Below are 15,894 nucleotides of genomic sequence, written 5' to 3' on the forward strand. Positions count from 1 at the left end.
GTGCGGGTCACATTTGTCAGGGCAAAGGTTGTTAGAATTCTATTTTAAGTTGCAATTTAGAAGCCGAATGCCCCAAGCTTATTTTCTCAATCACAAAATTATTCATGTAAATCTTTGGTTTTTTTTATTAACTTCAGGAGAAACAAGAATAAAAAAGGAAACATTCTTCCTTGGTTTAATTTTCAGGGAATCTCAGTGTGGGTTTTATGACCTTCAGTGCCTGGCAGTTGAGGGTACAGCATCCGTAACATAGGAGCCAGGAACACCAGGCTCCTTGGATGCTGAACGCTGGGCATCCATGAGGAGCCACCATGGGAGAGGACGTATGTTAGAGCCTCTTGCTATCATTGTCACCATCTCTAAGGCCCACATTTTCTCACATTTTAACATTTACAAAATGGGAATATATCTTATGAACAGTGACTTCTTGGCATTATGTCATGTTCAGTTGGAAGTTTTGATGATGTCCCTTATAATTGATGGGATTTTAGAATCAGTGAAATACACGATCTATACCCTGCTTCATGAGTCCTAACTTCAGTCAGATTTTGTGGATATTTAGATAATAATACAAGGACTTAAAATTTATGCAGTTGATAAATTTGACTGATCAAGTGTGAGAAAGCCAAAGTTTAGAAGATTTTCACTTGAAAGTTTCCTGAGCAACAGTTCTCACTAAAGAAAAGGCTAAAACACCTCAATAAAGTCCTATTTTTAAGGAAGGAAGAAAAAGAAAGCCCTATGCAAATCTGTGCTTTTTATTGTTTTATGGAATGTTTGAATGCAGCACCCAAGTTTGTCTGAGACATGCGTGATTTGGGGAGCGATCCTTTGTCAGGAGTTAACATTGTTACAGGTAACGGGGTACAGGCAGGAATTTGAGTGTCAGATGGAGTTGGGTGCACAAATCAGCTCTACCACTTCCAGCAATGTGACCTTGACATTTTACTCAACTTTTCTGAACCTCACTTCTCTCCTAAAATTATAACATTACTTAACTCTTAGTTGTTTAAAAATAGAAGAAGTTGGTATAAGAAATGATCTCTCTATCATTATTGCTCTGATTATTTACTGTACAATATTAAAGTCCTCTTTGGAAAATTTCATTTAATCCAACCATCATTGATTTTGGGTGTCTACCATGTGCAAGGAAGAGAAGTGGGAAAAATACAGTAACTTTAATTTACCTGAAGTGTATACGTCTAAGAGGGATATTATCACACCCCTTCAGTGATTCCAGCTACATAATCCGGTGTAGAAAGAAAGAGGAGACGGATGTGGATGCCACAATTCTATTCGTATACAAGGGAACGAGTTAGCTACTCATTTGTATTTAAAAAGAGAAATTTTGCATGGTCTCTGTCATTTGACAATATATCATTGTTTTCTATTTTTACTATTTAAAGATAAGCACCCAGCATTATATAGACATTTCTGTAGCTTTCGTTTTTTCATAAGATGTTTCATGGGCATTTGCTGGAATAATTTTCCCTCAGTCTCCCATACACTGTCCTGTCCTTTTAGCCAAGGTAGTTCCTATTCACTTTAGATTTTAGTTCAAAGTCACATCCTCGGGAGAGCTTTCTGATACCCCACATTATACTCCCTGGAGCTCTCCTTGTGCCTCTTTGTGTTTATGTGTTTGATTCCTGTCTTTCTCCCATTAGCTTCCATGAGGGTAGGGACCACATGTAACTTTTCCTCACTATATCATTCCCAAGATCTAAAACTATTCCTAGAATATTTTTGCACTAAATAAATATTTAATATGGTATTTTCATTATACAATATTATTGATGTACCGGAGTCAGTTAGAATTTTGAGGCCAAGGAATTTGATAAGATTTTCATGCAGAGTTCTGTGCTCCAACACTTCCTGAGCATCTAGTTTATGCAGACATGCTGCATTGGATACTGAACAAGTTCCAAGAGAATTTAAAAAGCAGCTGACAATCCAGGAGCCATGCTACGGTTAGGACCTCTTTTTCAGAGTCCTCTCCATCCAGGGATCAGATGTTTACTTGAATTTCTATGTTTTCCATCAAAGAAAATCCTTTATTCCCCATACTTTTGTTCTTAAAATATTCATTTGGGGACTTGCTGCAAATTATCCTTTCTTTTCACATTGATGGCAGACAGAAACAGTTATGCCAACTAGGATAACAGTTGCTTAAAGAATTTCCTGGACCGTAAGATTCTTCATAAGTTTAGTTTACATTTCACTTTTATTCTCGTCTCCAATACTTGTTTCTTTCAGTATCACTGCATTATAAACTGAAGATACAGCGTGTGTGTGTGTATTTATGAGAGAGAGAGAGAGAGAGAGATGGGGAGGGTATATGAGATATACATGTTTTTTAAAAAGAGGCTTAGAATCTTTAAAATGTTACTGTTTGGGAAAATAAGAGCATCTTTGACTTTCTTGAACAACTTCTGCAAAATACAAGTAAAACAGAAGAACTATAATTATAAAACCTAGCATATGTAGTCACCATGAAATTCATCCAGCACAAAGTTCACTTGTCTTTATCCTGAGCTGAACTGCCAAGGTCAGTCTTCAACATGGGAATGGGAGTTAAGTCTCTTTTTGTTTACTACATTCCATCCTCTCTTGTCCTCCACAGCTTAAAAAGTTTTGAAAACCTCTTTTATGTAACTACTTCAAACATACAACTTTCTCCACATTCCTCCTTTCCGAAAGAAAATCTATTGGCTCATATTTATTGATCTGTATTATTTATTTGATAAATTAAGAATTTATCTCCTCTCTCCTTCCAGCTCACTACTGATATATAGTAAATATATAAATGCATTTATTTCTCCAGATGCTTTCAAATTGGTCACACATTTTAAAAATTGAATATTTTTTTCTCAGCCTTTTTTTTTTTTAATCCATTTTCAAGTCTTCCCTCCAAATGGCTTTTGGCTGTTTGCCCAAATCAGATTAACTCACAAGAGGTGATTTGCTGCATCGCTTGAGGTGGCCCAGCCAGCTCACAGGGCTGCCCGCCAGGGATGGTGACACTGACAGCCGATCGGACTGCAGGGCCCTTAGACTCCTGTGTTGCTTTCCTTCTGGAAGCAGTTCATACAATAAGCATCAGATAGGCCTGGTTAAACATACAGCTTCCGTCGGTGTCAGCTCTGAACAGGGAAGTGGTAATTCGACTTTCCTGTTATCCTTATTTGTAGAATCAGTTCTAACTGTATAAGCACACCTGGGTTTTAGGGATATTTCAGTTGTCTTGTACAACATAATCTGTGCAGTGTTCATTTTTATGAAGGATTATGAATTTACCTATTCTACTTTATTTCAATGAAGATTTAATTAAACAAATATTTATTGTTCACCCAGTACATGTCAGATACTGTTCTTGGTCCCAAAATAGGTCAGTGAACAAAACAAAGATCTTTGTCCTCATGGAGCTCACAGTTTAATGCAAAGAGGCAAGACAGTTAACCTGATGTAAGAAGACTGTGTTGTGGTAGCTCACAGTGAAAAGAAAAATGTGACAGTGAATATATGTATGTTCATGTATAGCTGAAAAATTGTGCTCTACACTGGAATTTGACACAACACTGTAAAATGACTATAACTCAATTAAAAAAAAGGTTTAAAAAATTGTGGGGGTGTGGTGCGGCGGGAATAGCTCAGGGTAGAACACATGATTAGCAGGCGTGAGGTCCTGGGTTCAGCCCTCAGTACCTCTGTTAGAAAAAAATATATATTTAACATTTAATGAAGGGAGGAAGAGAAGGGAGAGCCAGCGGGGGATGAGGACTGCCTGGGGGGGCGGGTAGAGTGCAGGGCAGACAGGCAGGCTTGACTGAGGAGCTGTCAGTTAGATACGGACTTGACTCAAGATAGGGGGATATCTTGTAGGTGTTTTCATGGCCATAAAGAAGGGTGATAAATGGAAGGAAGACTTCCGCTAACTTGTAGTTCTGCCAGAGAGACAAAGGAAGTTTGCTTCTAGGCTTATTATTTTTGACACTTTCATCTTTAAAGTGGAGTATTTTACAACTTTCCTTTGAGGAACAGAAAACTGCCAATTATTTTGTTATGGAAGAAACAAACTTGATTCATAGGTTTTTAAGTCTAAAGTATATTTTCATCATCGGTGAACATTGTGCATTCTTACAGCAATTAAACATGTCTTCTGCAAGGGGCCCATAATTGGACAACAGAATACAATTCTTCCTTAGGGACGGGCGATAAACTCTAATTGGTCAAGGTTTAAAAGAAAGGTGGGAGCTCTGCTATGCACACGAAACTAACATTGTAAATTGACTATATTTCAATAACAAATAAGAATTAAAAATTAAATTAAAAGAAATGTGGGAAAATGTCTCTCAGCTATAGAATTCCTGACTGTCCTAGCTCCTTGAGAAGCAGTGCCTTATTCAAGAGTTTCCAGCATCTGTTCCAGCGAGAAAAACAATGCTGATCTTTGTGAATATACCCGTAACTCGAAAGACTGCATCAGCATAACCCAATCCAAACAGACCACTTTGTTTGTGTTTAGCATACCATTTGTGATGTAGCCAATGACCTAGGACTGCCATTCAGGAAAACTGATACTGTGGTGCTCTCTGAACTGCACCGGCATTTATTTTCCCTTTTGAAACTGGATGCCCTGTCACCAGGAGCAGCCCTTTCATAGACTTCAGCGTATAGTCCAACTTGACCTTCCCACTGAAAAGCCCTCCTGGCATTCGAGGACCTGGGGAGAAAGGTCACAGCTGCATTTGCTTTAAGATGCTATTGCCCATTGCAAGAGAAGAGCCTCCCAGTGAAGTTATCTGTGCGTATATTTGGATGAACTTAACATATTAAGGTTTATCGCACTCAGACTTAAACTTCTGTGATGAGAGAACTGGCAAATATCCTCCTGTCTAAACGTGACTTCTGTGTTTTTCTTCTTCCTTCACTTTTTTTTTTTTTCATTCAGACTTCAGTTTTTTCCCCTTCTTCCTGCCTTCCTTTTCTTGTCATCTATTCAACAAATATTTATTGATAATTTACTCTGAACTGTAAGTCCAGGGGATCGGTGGTGAACCTGAGGTTTACCTAAGCTGTTAAGGAGTGAACTTTTTTATTTAGAAATTTACTTTAAAAACTAGAACTAACATTCAAACATCTTTTGAGTTTATTTTTAAAAGAGTTTTTAGGAATTGAATAAAATACAGGAGATGATGAAACAGAAATTCTAAAAATCCTTCATGGTAACTGTAAAAAAAACCTGATTTGCTAATTTATGAGCAGGTTTCAAAACCTATACCAACCATTGTTCCAAGGATATTGTTTTAGTTTAGTGAGTGGTAAAATCTCAACTATCTTGTCAGAGTTGTTACCATCTAGTAACAGCTGATCTGAGGTGTGTGTGTGTGCGTGTGTATGTGGACCTGGCTTTAAAAACTGTCTATTAAATCACTCCAACCTTCCTCTTTAACTTCCTTCATCTCAGCAGGACCAGGCTACTTGCCTGCTGACCACCGACGTGCCCCAAGCTCAGATTTGTCTTCTTGAGCTGTGTTGTTCTCACTGTTCTCTGCCACTGGAATGTAACTCCTTGTAACTGCCCACCTCTTCCTCAAAAGAAGCCTTTATTGATCCCCCATCACAAGTGACTTCTTCTTTTATTTGTGCCTTTTGTTTAGCACCTACCATGAACTGCCCTGAGCTTATGACAATATATTTGTGGGTACCTGGTTGATATTTTGTTTGTTCATTCAAAAACTCTGGACTGCCCATTGTCTTGGGTATTGGGATAGAAGAGACACAACAATAAAACAAAACAAAACAAACAAGTTAGACCTGCAGGGCATGGGTCTGAGAATTTAGTCGTGATACCATAAAGTAAGTGATGAGTGCTGTCAGACACTGGGTCACACGGAACACATGGCTGAGAGGCCCACGCCTGTGTGGAGCGGCCCAGCGGAGACTTGGTCCCAGCTTAGATGGGGTCTCTGGGAACAAGCCAGGAGGAGAGAGGGGACCCCTTCGACTGTAACGGAAGAGGGGAAGGGAAACGTGAGGTAGGTGCTTGCAAATTCGTGAGGAGAAGTCAGGGGAGTTCCTGTCTGAGGTTTTCTGTTTTCTTTATGAGCAAGGAGGCGGAGTTACCTGCTGAGCTTATCTGAAGGATGAAATGAGGTTGAAAAGATATAAAATAGCTCCTTAGAGAAAGAGAGAGAGAAATGGCAGGAGACCCTTCGTGGGTACCAGGCACCGCAAGGGGCTTGGTTCACGTCGTAGATGGCTGATGGCAGCTTCTCTGAAACTGCTTTTCTATGGAAGCGATCTGCAAGCTGCTTCTGAACATAGAGCATAGAAATGAAGGGGGATGGAAGCTCCAGCTCTGCATGTTGTTGGACAAGTGGCTTCCCTCACTGATGTCCATTCCCTTTTGAACCACATGGGTGGTAATTCCCACCCGTGGGGTTGTCACCATCTCAGCATCACACTGAGGCTTTCATACATGAAAACATTTTAAACTACAAATCATACAGGTAATCGTTATGATCTTACTTATATTATAAGTTTGAATTGGTCACATTTGTCAGGATTTTGCAATGCTGGATAGACCAAAACAGACACAATGGCCCCAAATCAAGAAAGACTAATTTCCGCATTAAAGACATGTTCACATCCAACATACACTCTAGATACAGTTATAACAAGAATAGACGCCACAGCAACATTGAAGGGAAAAAAATCGAAAATAATCTCTCAAGTGCCACAAACACTCCAACTAGAAAGAAGCTAATTTTCTGGAGAACACGATGTTTTAGGTCAAAGGCCAACTGAAAACATCCTGGAAAAGTATAAACATATTCTTGTAATTAATATAATACATTGAAGTTTTTATTATCAGGCTCTCTTTCTTTTTAAAAGATGCATAGCATGATTTTTAAAAAATATTTTATTTCTTATTGTATTATTTATTTTATTTGGTGGGGGTTATTAGGTTTATTTCTTTTTAGAGGAAGTATGGGAATTGAACCCAGGACCTTGTGCGTGCTAGGCATGCACTCTGCCACTGAGCTATACCCTCCCCCCTCATAACAGGATTTTTGAAAGGCATTCAGAAAACAGAGTTCTTTCATACTGTACTCATTATTCTTAAAAGTTCAACAAAATAATACTGCTGCTGAGAAAACATATGCCCAGTAGGTAGCCTGTTGTCCTGTGCCTTTTCCGTCCATGTTGGCTGACTGAATGTCATATATGGTGAAGCTAAAAAAAGGAAACACACATAAGCTGCTTCTCAGTTCTCTTTTCCTATGGAAATATCTTTAATAAGTGCAGTTGATACAGACACTCTCTGTTTTAGCTGCTGGCCATAATCCTCTGGGAATCTGACTCTGCTTGTCTTCAGCACGCCTAATAGTCTGAATGTTTAACATTTTAGAGGGTGGCTGTTCATCACAGGTTCTGGATTATCTTTTCACATACCATTGTTGTGCTTCTACTTATATCCCTCAATTAATCCAAATTACCAACTGACCTCTCTTGAGCTAGATCAAAAAAAAAAAGCAGCACCCCGACCTCAAGAAGCCGTGTGCCAGAGTCGCATTAGACGATAGGAAACCATTGCTGCGAGAGATACAGCTTCACAGTGGTTCCCTGGGGAGTATAACCTGATGTTGAGTATGATCCTGTATCGGGCTGGAGGACCGTGTCACCTTTTGGCAGGTCTTCTTGCTGGAAACCTTCTGGTCAGATTTAGGAATCACGGTAGGCAAAAATATATCTCCCATGACTGGTCACTGTTTAGCCTGGTATTCCTTCAGGCATTTAGTAAAGTAGAATATTGATCATATGGGGAACAACTGTGTAGTCCCAGGACACTGATTACTTTCCTGAAGACTTCTAGTGGAGGAAATAAAAGGGGAGAAAAAAGGGAAGAGAAGTAGACATGGAAAATGGGAAATGTGTATTTTTTCAAAATCGGTAAACATGTATTAGAAGACAGGTGGTTAAAGGGTGAGCTTGTGTATGTGTGTGTGTATTGGGACTTAGGTGAACTCGGGTCCTGAAAAATGAGGTGGGCAGTGAGTGGGGCAATGGAAGAAGAAAGCGGGGAGAGAGGCAGTTTTTACCTGGGAATATTCTAGAGATAGGCAGGAATACCTTCCCAAGTCAAGGTGTTCCTGCAGTCTCCGATTTGGCCACTCTGTCCTGTCTCTCCCCTCATTCACACCGCTGCCTGTGATTTGATGTTCCAGCAGGAAGCTAGGTGTCTGCTTTAGAAAATCGTTTCTCCATCACCGTGCACTGCTGAGCAGCAGGATGCAGCTTCATTGTCTTTGCTTGGTTATTTCACACCTCAGATGCAAATGTGGAGGGAGGGGGTGGGTGCTGGCAGTGGGAGCGCTGGCATCCCGGTGCCTCCGCCTCCTGGGCTACCGTCAGCCTGCCTGCTGTGCTCGGGGGGCTGCCGGTCCCTAAGATGCCTGTTTCCATACGTGCAGTCAAGGAAAAGTTGGGAGAGGATTAGAAGCTTTTAAAATATGTTTTCTCTTGGCTATTATATTCAATAAATTTGGCACACTCTGGAATTTCTATATAATTGATGCTTAAAAATAGCCTGCATTTCATGTTTAATCACATTTTGTTTCACCCGCAATAGTTTTAACCATTATCAAAGGATTTTTCAAGAAAAGTATAGGTTTCTTAATTTTGTGATTGTAAGAACTGACATAAGTTCAGTTAAATGTTATTATAGTTACATAAAATGAGTGTAGCATAATTACCTTGATTATTTTATTACCTAAGGAAATTACATCGTTTTGTTTCAATTTTCAGTTGTACAGTGCCACCTACTGGATCTGTGCTGTAAGAACACCTTCATTTTCAACTTCCCAGATCCAGTATAATCAGCTTGTAGGATTTAGCTGCCTTCTGTATAGACTATATAACAAGAATGGTGTATTCAGACTTTTCTTCGTTATAGAGATGCCAAGACCAAACCACACAGACTGCAAACTTTATCAGAGTTCTCCCCGTGGGATCTTTCTAGGTTGCGCCTCATTTTCTTTGAGCATCTATTTTTATTTTGGATTACAATCTGTGAACAGTTTAACATTGCTTTCATTAGTGATGATTTCCCAAGTATCCTCTACCCCTACCTTGCTCTCTTAATTGCATATTTGCATTATTGTTTGTTTAATGTCTTTCTATGCTCCTGGGCTGTATGTCCTACCAAGTCACACAACAAACCCGGCACCGATTGCACAGATGTTAAAGAGAATGGCAGGGAAACTGATGGTATATAAATATAGGAAGACTTCAAACAATGTATTAGTAGTGCCAAGGAGTTATTGATTGATATACTTTGTTGTCTACTGCTTTGACATGGAATAAGAACCAGAAGTTCTAACACTGAACCTGATTTCTCAATTCTTGCCTGTGGTCCATATGCACAAAAAAGAGATAGGTTTTATTCAATTGAAGTATTTTAATTAAAATTTAGTACCAATAAGATATTTGGCATAACCCTTGTAGTCCAAAAGTATAAGCAAAAGGTTCAGGTATTAGTCTCCCCTGCTTCCTTCCCAGCACCCCCATCACTTGCATGTTATGTAAACTCATGCTACACAGGACCAGAGCCAGGAATAGCCAGATGAGGGTTTTAGAGCTGGACTCTCCATCCTTTCACTTTTTCCATTTAAGAGAAGAACAGAAAAGAAAGAGCCGGCAGGGATATACTGGAGGCCAAAAGATTAAAGCACATTTACACACAAGATTATAAAATGTGAAAACATTTCTGAGGTAAGTATGATATAATGCCTTGGTAAGAAGTAAACAAAACTTAGTTTTTGGAAAGTCATCTAGTTTTTGTTTTTGTTTTTGTTTTCTTTAAAAAAGCCATATACAGTAAAGTTGAACTCAGAAGAAAATTGAGACTAGCTCTTTCTGGGCTCCTGCACACTACTGGAGAGCAGATAAGCAGACATCTGGAGAGAGCAAAGAAAACCCTCTGATGGTTTTCTGCACGGCCTGAGAGAGATGAAACAAGGCAGTGGAATTTAGAAACCCAAAAAGAAAATGTAAACAGTTCAAAAACTTTTAACATTCTTTACTGTCACCTCAGTTGTCTGAAGACCCTTCTTACTGATCCATCATCCAGTTTCCAAAAGAGTGAAAATAGAAAACAATTAAATTCAAGTGTGTTTAACAGCCTCAATACAGTCATAACTCGACACCAGTTTGTTCCTAGACATTCCTTTTCAGTTCTGCAAGTTTGAATCTGCCAGGACTGGAATGCTTAGGTGTTAGTGGCCGACAATTTCAGTAATTTTAGGCTGGGCCTGCCTTTGAGTAAATCATATCAGTAAAAATAAGGTTAATTTTCCTTCCATTACCTCTGCTTTGTCTAGCAAATAATTGCATCAGCTTTCATTTCTAAAGTATCTCAGGGAATTGATTATAGTCCTTGAACTCTTTGAAAATAAAAGGATGAGTGAAGTAAACTTGGCTGGAGTTTATGCAAACTGCAGACTTTAATACTAGCGTAACTCTTCTTAAAAGCATCTCCTGATCTCAGAGGTTGAAGTTGTAAAACAGAGCAGCAACCAAAGTCATGATCGATGATTGGATTTTTTTTACCCAGAAAAAGCTACCTTATCCTTAGATTTTTATTATCTTTCACTTCTCATTCTGATTCTCCGTTCATTGTCTTAAGAACCTCTTGTTGGCACCTGTAGCTTGTTTGCTTCTCTTTTGTCCCCTCAGATTATTTCTTACTATTACCAGTTGAAGAGGTTACACATTTATCACTTTATACCTTTCACACAAGAAATTTTTATTTGAAAAATGTTACTTATGTCAGTATTTGAATATGTATATGTGTATTTCAATCAGACTCCTCGAATGGTTTTAGAATCTACTACGACTTCCCAGCTGTGAAAGATGTGTCATGGTTTCCACACGTGTTTATGAGGAAGAAGCAGCTGAAATATTTATTGTTTTGTTCTGGCAAAGCCTGACTGGCCACCTTGAGAATCTTTTGTGAGACACTGTGTCATGGGATAAAGAAACAGAAGAGGCAGAGTCAGCCTCCTTGCCTAAATAAGTGAACGTTATTACGTATTTCTTCAGAGTTGCATTTTTGAAGAAATATTTTGTATACTGTGCCTCTCAACTTTTTTTTAACCATCAGATTGTATCAGAAGTTCTTGAAAGGTAGATTCCCTGTCTTCTAGGTCATTTTTACAATAACGTGTTACACTAACAAGTTAGCTGATTTAAATACTTTTACTAATAAACACCTTTAGAAACTCAAGCCTGTCTCTAACTCTGCTGTTAAATATGCACGCTCTCCTGAGCTGAGTGGTTTTGAGAGAGGAAAGGTGGTTCTGTACAGATCTGATAACAAGTTAGTTATCTCATATCCGATAATGTGTGCAGGCATAGTACTCTGTCCCACACGTGGATTCCTTGTCACAGCCCTACGGGTGGGACACCAGAGCGACACCCATGCTGTAGATCAGAAGAGACCAGAAACAAGACAATCCAGTCCATCTCTGGCTTCCTGGAGGCAAGAGGTGGGGGAGAGGGCAGTGCAGAGGGAGTGACTCTGAATATATTTGTTTTTTATCCTTTCCTTGATTCTTTTGTATATTATACTACCTGGTTTTTTGTTTGTTTGTTTTTTGTTTTTTGTTTTCTGCTCTGAGACCTCACAACTCATTTCTGAAACCTCACTAGTGGATTAGTTCTCATGTTGAACATGTAGGCAAGACAAAGAGTAGATCTCTCTCCCTCTCTTTTTTTTTTTTCCCTAAGAAAACAGCAGAAAATGGCCTTATGGCCCCACCTCATCGCCACTTTCCTCCCGCTCTGCGTGTCTGACTCCATTAAAGAGCAGTCAGCTTTATTTACGCCTTTTTCTTTAAAGGAAAACTTAGTTGATGTGCCAAACCCGGTAGTTGTCAAGCTTTTCTAGACATGTTATCTTTAAGGAGATTTACAAAAACAAGAAGAATCTTTGTGGTTTTATTCTGAGAGCCAGAAGCGCTGAGAAACAAGGCAGACTTCTACTGCTGAGCATTTTAACTTTCAAGCTGCAGAAGATGTGTTATGGTTTCCACGCATGTTTATGAGGAAGAAGCAGCTGAAATATTTATTGTTTTGTTCTGGCAAAGCCTGACCAGCCACCTTAAGAGTCCTTCGTGAGACATTGTGTCATGGAATAAAGAAACAGAAAAGGCAGAATCAGGCTCCTTGCCTAAATAAGTGAACGTCTTCAGACAGTTGCATTTTTGAAGAAACGTTTTGTATACTGCAATGGAACTGTCTAAACAGCATACTGCTGTGCAAACTAGAGCCTTTAAAATCAGACCCAATTCCCTTCTTTATTTACAGTTAATGAACAAAGTTAGCGAAATATGTGATACAAGTTGTCCAGGACATCTTCAGCATAAGCTTTGTTAAGTATTATTATCATCATTGTATTTTTTCTCTTTCTGTCTCCACACACGTAGGTAAATATACATACACACATATACATTAATATGAGTATATGCTTATAAATTAGATGTGCAGTTAAATTCATTTCTGTTTGGGTATCGCCTTGAATGTCCAGGGAGGCATCCTTACTCCCCTGGTGAACGCTAAGGGTTGAGTTCCTTAACGAGCCCATTAGAAGAGTTTTCCAGTTACAGTTAACACCTAGGACTTCTGAAATACCTGGAAATCCCATGTGCACCTGTCTCTTACTTCACTTGCTTCCTGTAGACACCCCTCTACTTGGTGAATCATGGCGAGACCGGACCAGTCAGATGCAACAGATGCAAAGCCTACATGTGTCCGTTCATGCAGTTCATTGAAGGAGGAAGGAGGTACCAGTGTGGATTCTGCAGCTGCGTGAATGACGGTAAGGAGAGCCAACGTGTGCTCTCAGGGAAATGGAACGTATTGTACTTCTTAGCTCAGGAAAAAATAGACCCATTAAAGCTCTTAGTTACCCCGGAACTTTTCCTAAACACCTTCAATAATAACTCAAAGGAATGATGAGAGAAGGAACAGCCTCCCAGGTTTATCATCTGTAGACAGAAGAGGTAAAATTTCCTTTCGCCTCTGACTGAGGCTTTGTGGGGAGGAATTGGGAAATGAAATGACTTCCCTACTTTGGAGTTTTATGAGAAACATAGCAACTTCCCTGTGGAACTCATGCATTCATATGAGACTCCGGGGGGCTTGGATGTCCTAAACTGAGTGTGCTCTGGTTGGTTTCTTTCAGGGAAATTATAAAGAACTTTCTTTTATGATAAACTTGAGAGATGGTTCCCTTTTTCACCGTTCCTCCCAGTTATTCTTGAATGTGAATTCATCAGTATTCAGGAAAAGCTCAGGTATCACTACGGGCTCTAACATGTATATAGATTTCTTTTCCCGCCAACATGAGTGACAGATTGTCTAACAAAGAAAAAAAATCATCGTAACGAGGGGCTTCCCCGGATTCACTATATTTTCAATTTCATTCCAATATGAATTCACTGATGTTGAAAAGTAACTTCAGGCTTGCCAAAAGCACTTACATTTGTTATATTTATAACATCTATTTTTAGTTCTTTGGTGTCAACCAAAGCTCATTCTCAGGCTGTGAACATCCCCACGTTCATTTACATTTATAGTTTTTCTAGAACTGTGCGATGAGTATGAGAACATGAGTCTTTTCTGTGTTTTCCTCGTCTTCTCATCCTTGTAGACACCCTTCCCTGCAGGTCCCCGATCTGAGGAGTGTATAGCACTCTGCCCAGGAGCCACGTCTCCTGTGGCTGCTCCCCGATGGCCTGTGAGCTCAGGCACAGCTTTGTGCCCATGTCGTCACGTTCATGGCCTCTGGGCTCCCTGTATGTTCATCCTCTGGTGGGAGAGTGATACTGTCCCCTTGTTTACCTGCCCCCTGATCACAGTCCATGGCTTTGCCCAGCTCCCAGTGCCAGAGACTTGACACAGTGAGGCTTTCTCACGAAGACCTCCAGTCAGGTCTTGGAAGTGCCTTGCTGTGGAGCGGATTCATTGGTTTCAGCCTCATCTCGAAGACTGGGTTACGGTCCTCGTGGGAGGTCTCTCTCCTTACTCCACCTGCGGGGTCTACTCGGTACAAATTGGGTTTAGTGGTGAGACCAGATTCTGCTGCTTCTCCACCCTTACTTCTCTTTCTGAGGAAGATCTTATTCCATCTCTCATCCTGGATGGACTCTGCCACTGAATCTGGCTGTCACACAGTCGTGGGACCTGGATCTCAGGGACCCCATGACAGTGCACTTCCCTCTTATTTAGTTTGGGGGAAAATGTTACAAGAAGGCAGAGGGCTCTCCCTGAAGTATTTTGATAAGTGCTTCCACCAAGGTCACTAGATCTCAGTGTCTTCACTCAAGCCCTCAGCTCTCCAGCAAGGTGATCAGAAATTTATCCAGGACCTATCCACTTGGAGCATCTAGGATCTTTAATTTGGTGTGACTCTCTGGCCTCACACCCAAAGTGTCAACTCAGAGCCTTAAAAGGCCCTGCCACTTCCCGGTAGAGGAAAAGCGCTCAGAGTTCTTATATTTCTGGACAATAAATTCCCCTCCCTTGGGCATCCACTCCTAGGAAGCTTCCATGTTCATTTTTTGATAGGGTTATTCATAGTAGACTCCAATATTTGTTCCTACAAGGAAGCCAGACTCCCTTAGATTTATTTACATTGACAGCTACATTCTTCATTTAGGTTTAAAGAAGACAGGACTTTGTTAGGGTTCGAGAAAACCCAGCAGGTGTGGTCACATGGTTCCACTCTATTTCCCTTCCAAGTGTCCAGAGGTTGCACAGTGGGAAGTGTGTGAGGCCAGAAGACACACAGGAAGATGAGTGTCGTGTGGCAGTGCATAATTTATGGGGGGACTTGAATTCTGGCTTATAAAACATGACACATGATATTAAATGCTAACAAATATAAAACTCATTAATTTTAAGTGGAAAAATGTTCACATATTACATGCAGATGTGTGAATGAAAATAAATTACAGAAACGACGTAGAAATGACCACCTATACATCCTAGAACCAGCATATCCATCTCATCTGAATGTCACAAAATAGCAGTTTAAGACCCTCATAACTTTCTTTGCTCAGCTGAGACTTTCAGTTTCCCACTGCTGTAATCTTCCCAAGACAGTGAGTTTTCCAAATCAGAGATCCACACATACATATGAATCTTAAAAAGGTTTAAAAAGAAATGGCCACAATGTGGTAAGAAAATAGAAAAAAATCAAGCTTAGTGATTTTTTTAAGTCCAAACTGAGAAAACGGTCCTGTTATAATCCATGCTAGTTCAAAACTAAAAAGAAAGAATACTGAGCTATTGGTTTTAAAACAAAAGTCATTGCTTCTGTGGTTTTACAAATTTTCTATGAAATGCTGAAAAGCAGAGCATTGCTGGTTATTCTAAACACGTCTGTTGTCAGTGGTTTAATCGCCAGCCCTATTAATCTCAGGGCAACAGGAGTTCGTTTGCGCGGAGATGCCAGGCCATATTTGTCCAAGTGTTCAGCGTGTGACTCATAAGTGTTCCTGTGCTGTTGGATGACTTCCAGGACTTTGCCAGAACTAACCTTCTTAGACATTTGAATCGAATTAAGAGTTCCTCAGCTGAGATCTTAGTGGTGTAGTCTTTCCCTAATACAGTAATCTTCTCCACTCTGAAGCCCAGACATTAAAGATTACCATGCGAACTCCCCACGGCTGAAGACATCTCTTAATTAAAGGATAATAAATATTTTAGTTAACAGTACAGTCCAAATAACCAATGTATGTTTGCTGATGCAGTGAAAATTTAAATAGAAAAGCCGGGATTCCTTTTAAAAGAGGTAATTAAATAGGGACAATTAAATTTTGGTTG

At 39.8% G+C, this 15,894-nt stretch overlaps 1 protein-coding gene across 2 annotated transcripts in view; it reads left to right on the forward strand.

The window, feature by feature from the left end:
- SEC24D (SEC24 homolog D, COPII coat complex component) overlaps positions 1-15,894 on the forward strand; it is a 95,482-nt gene that overhangs the window by 44,372 nt on the left and 35,216 nt on the right. For both annotated transcript variants that reach the window (XM_045514986.2, XM_045514985.2), the window contains exon 9: positions 12,745-12,883. In XM_045514986.2, the coding sequence (XP_045370942.2) occupies positions 12,745-12,883 (139 nt within the window). The remainder of the gene's footprint in view (positions 1-12,744; positions 12,884-15,894) is intronic.

Source organism: Camelus bactrianus, chromosome 2, assembly GCF_048773025.1.
Source record: "Camelus bactrianus isolate YW-2024 breed Bactrian camel chromosome 2, ASM4877302v1, whole genome shotgun sequence".
NCBI classification, from domain to species: Eukaryota; Metazoa; Chordata; class Mammalia; order Artiodactyla; family Camelidae; genus Camelus; species Camelus bactrianus.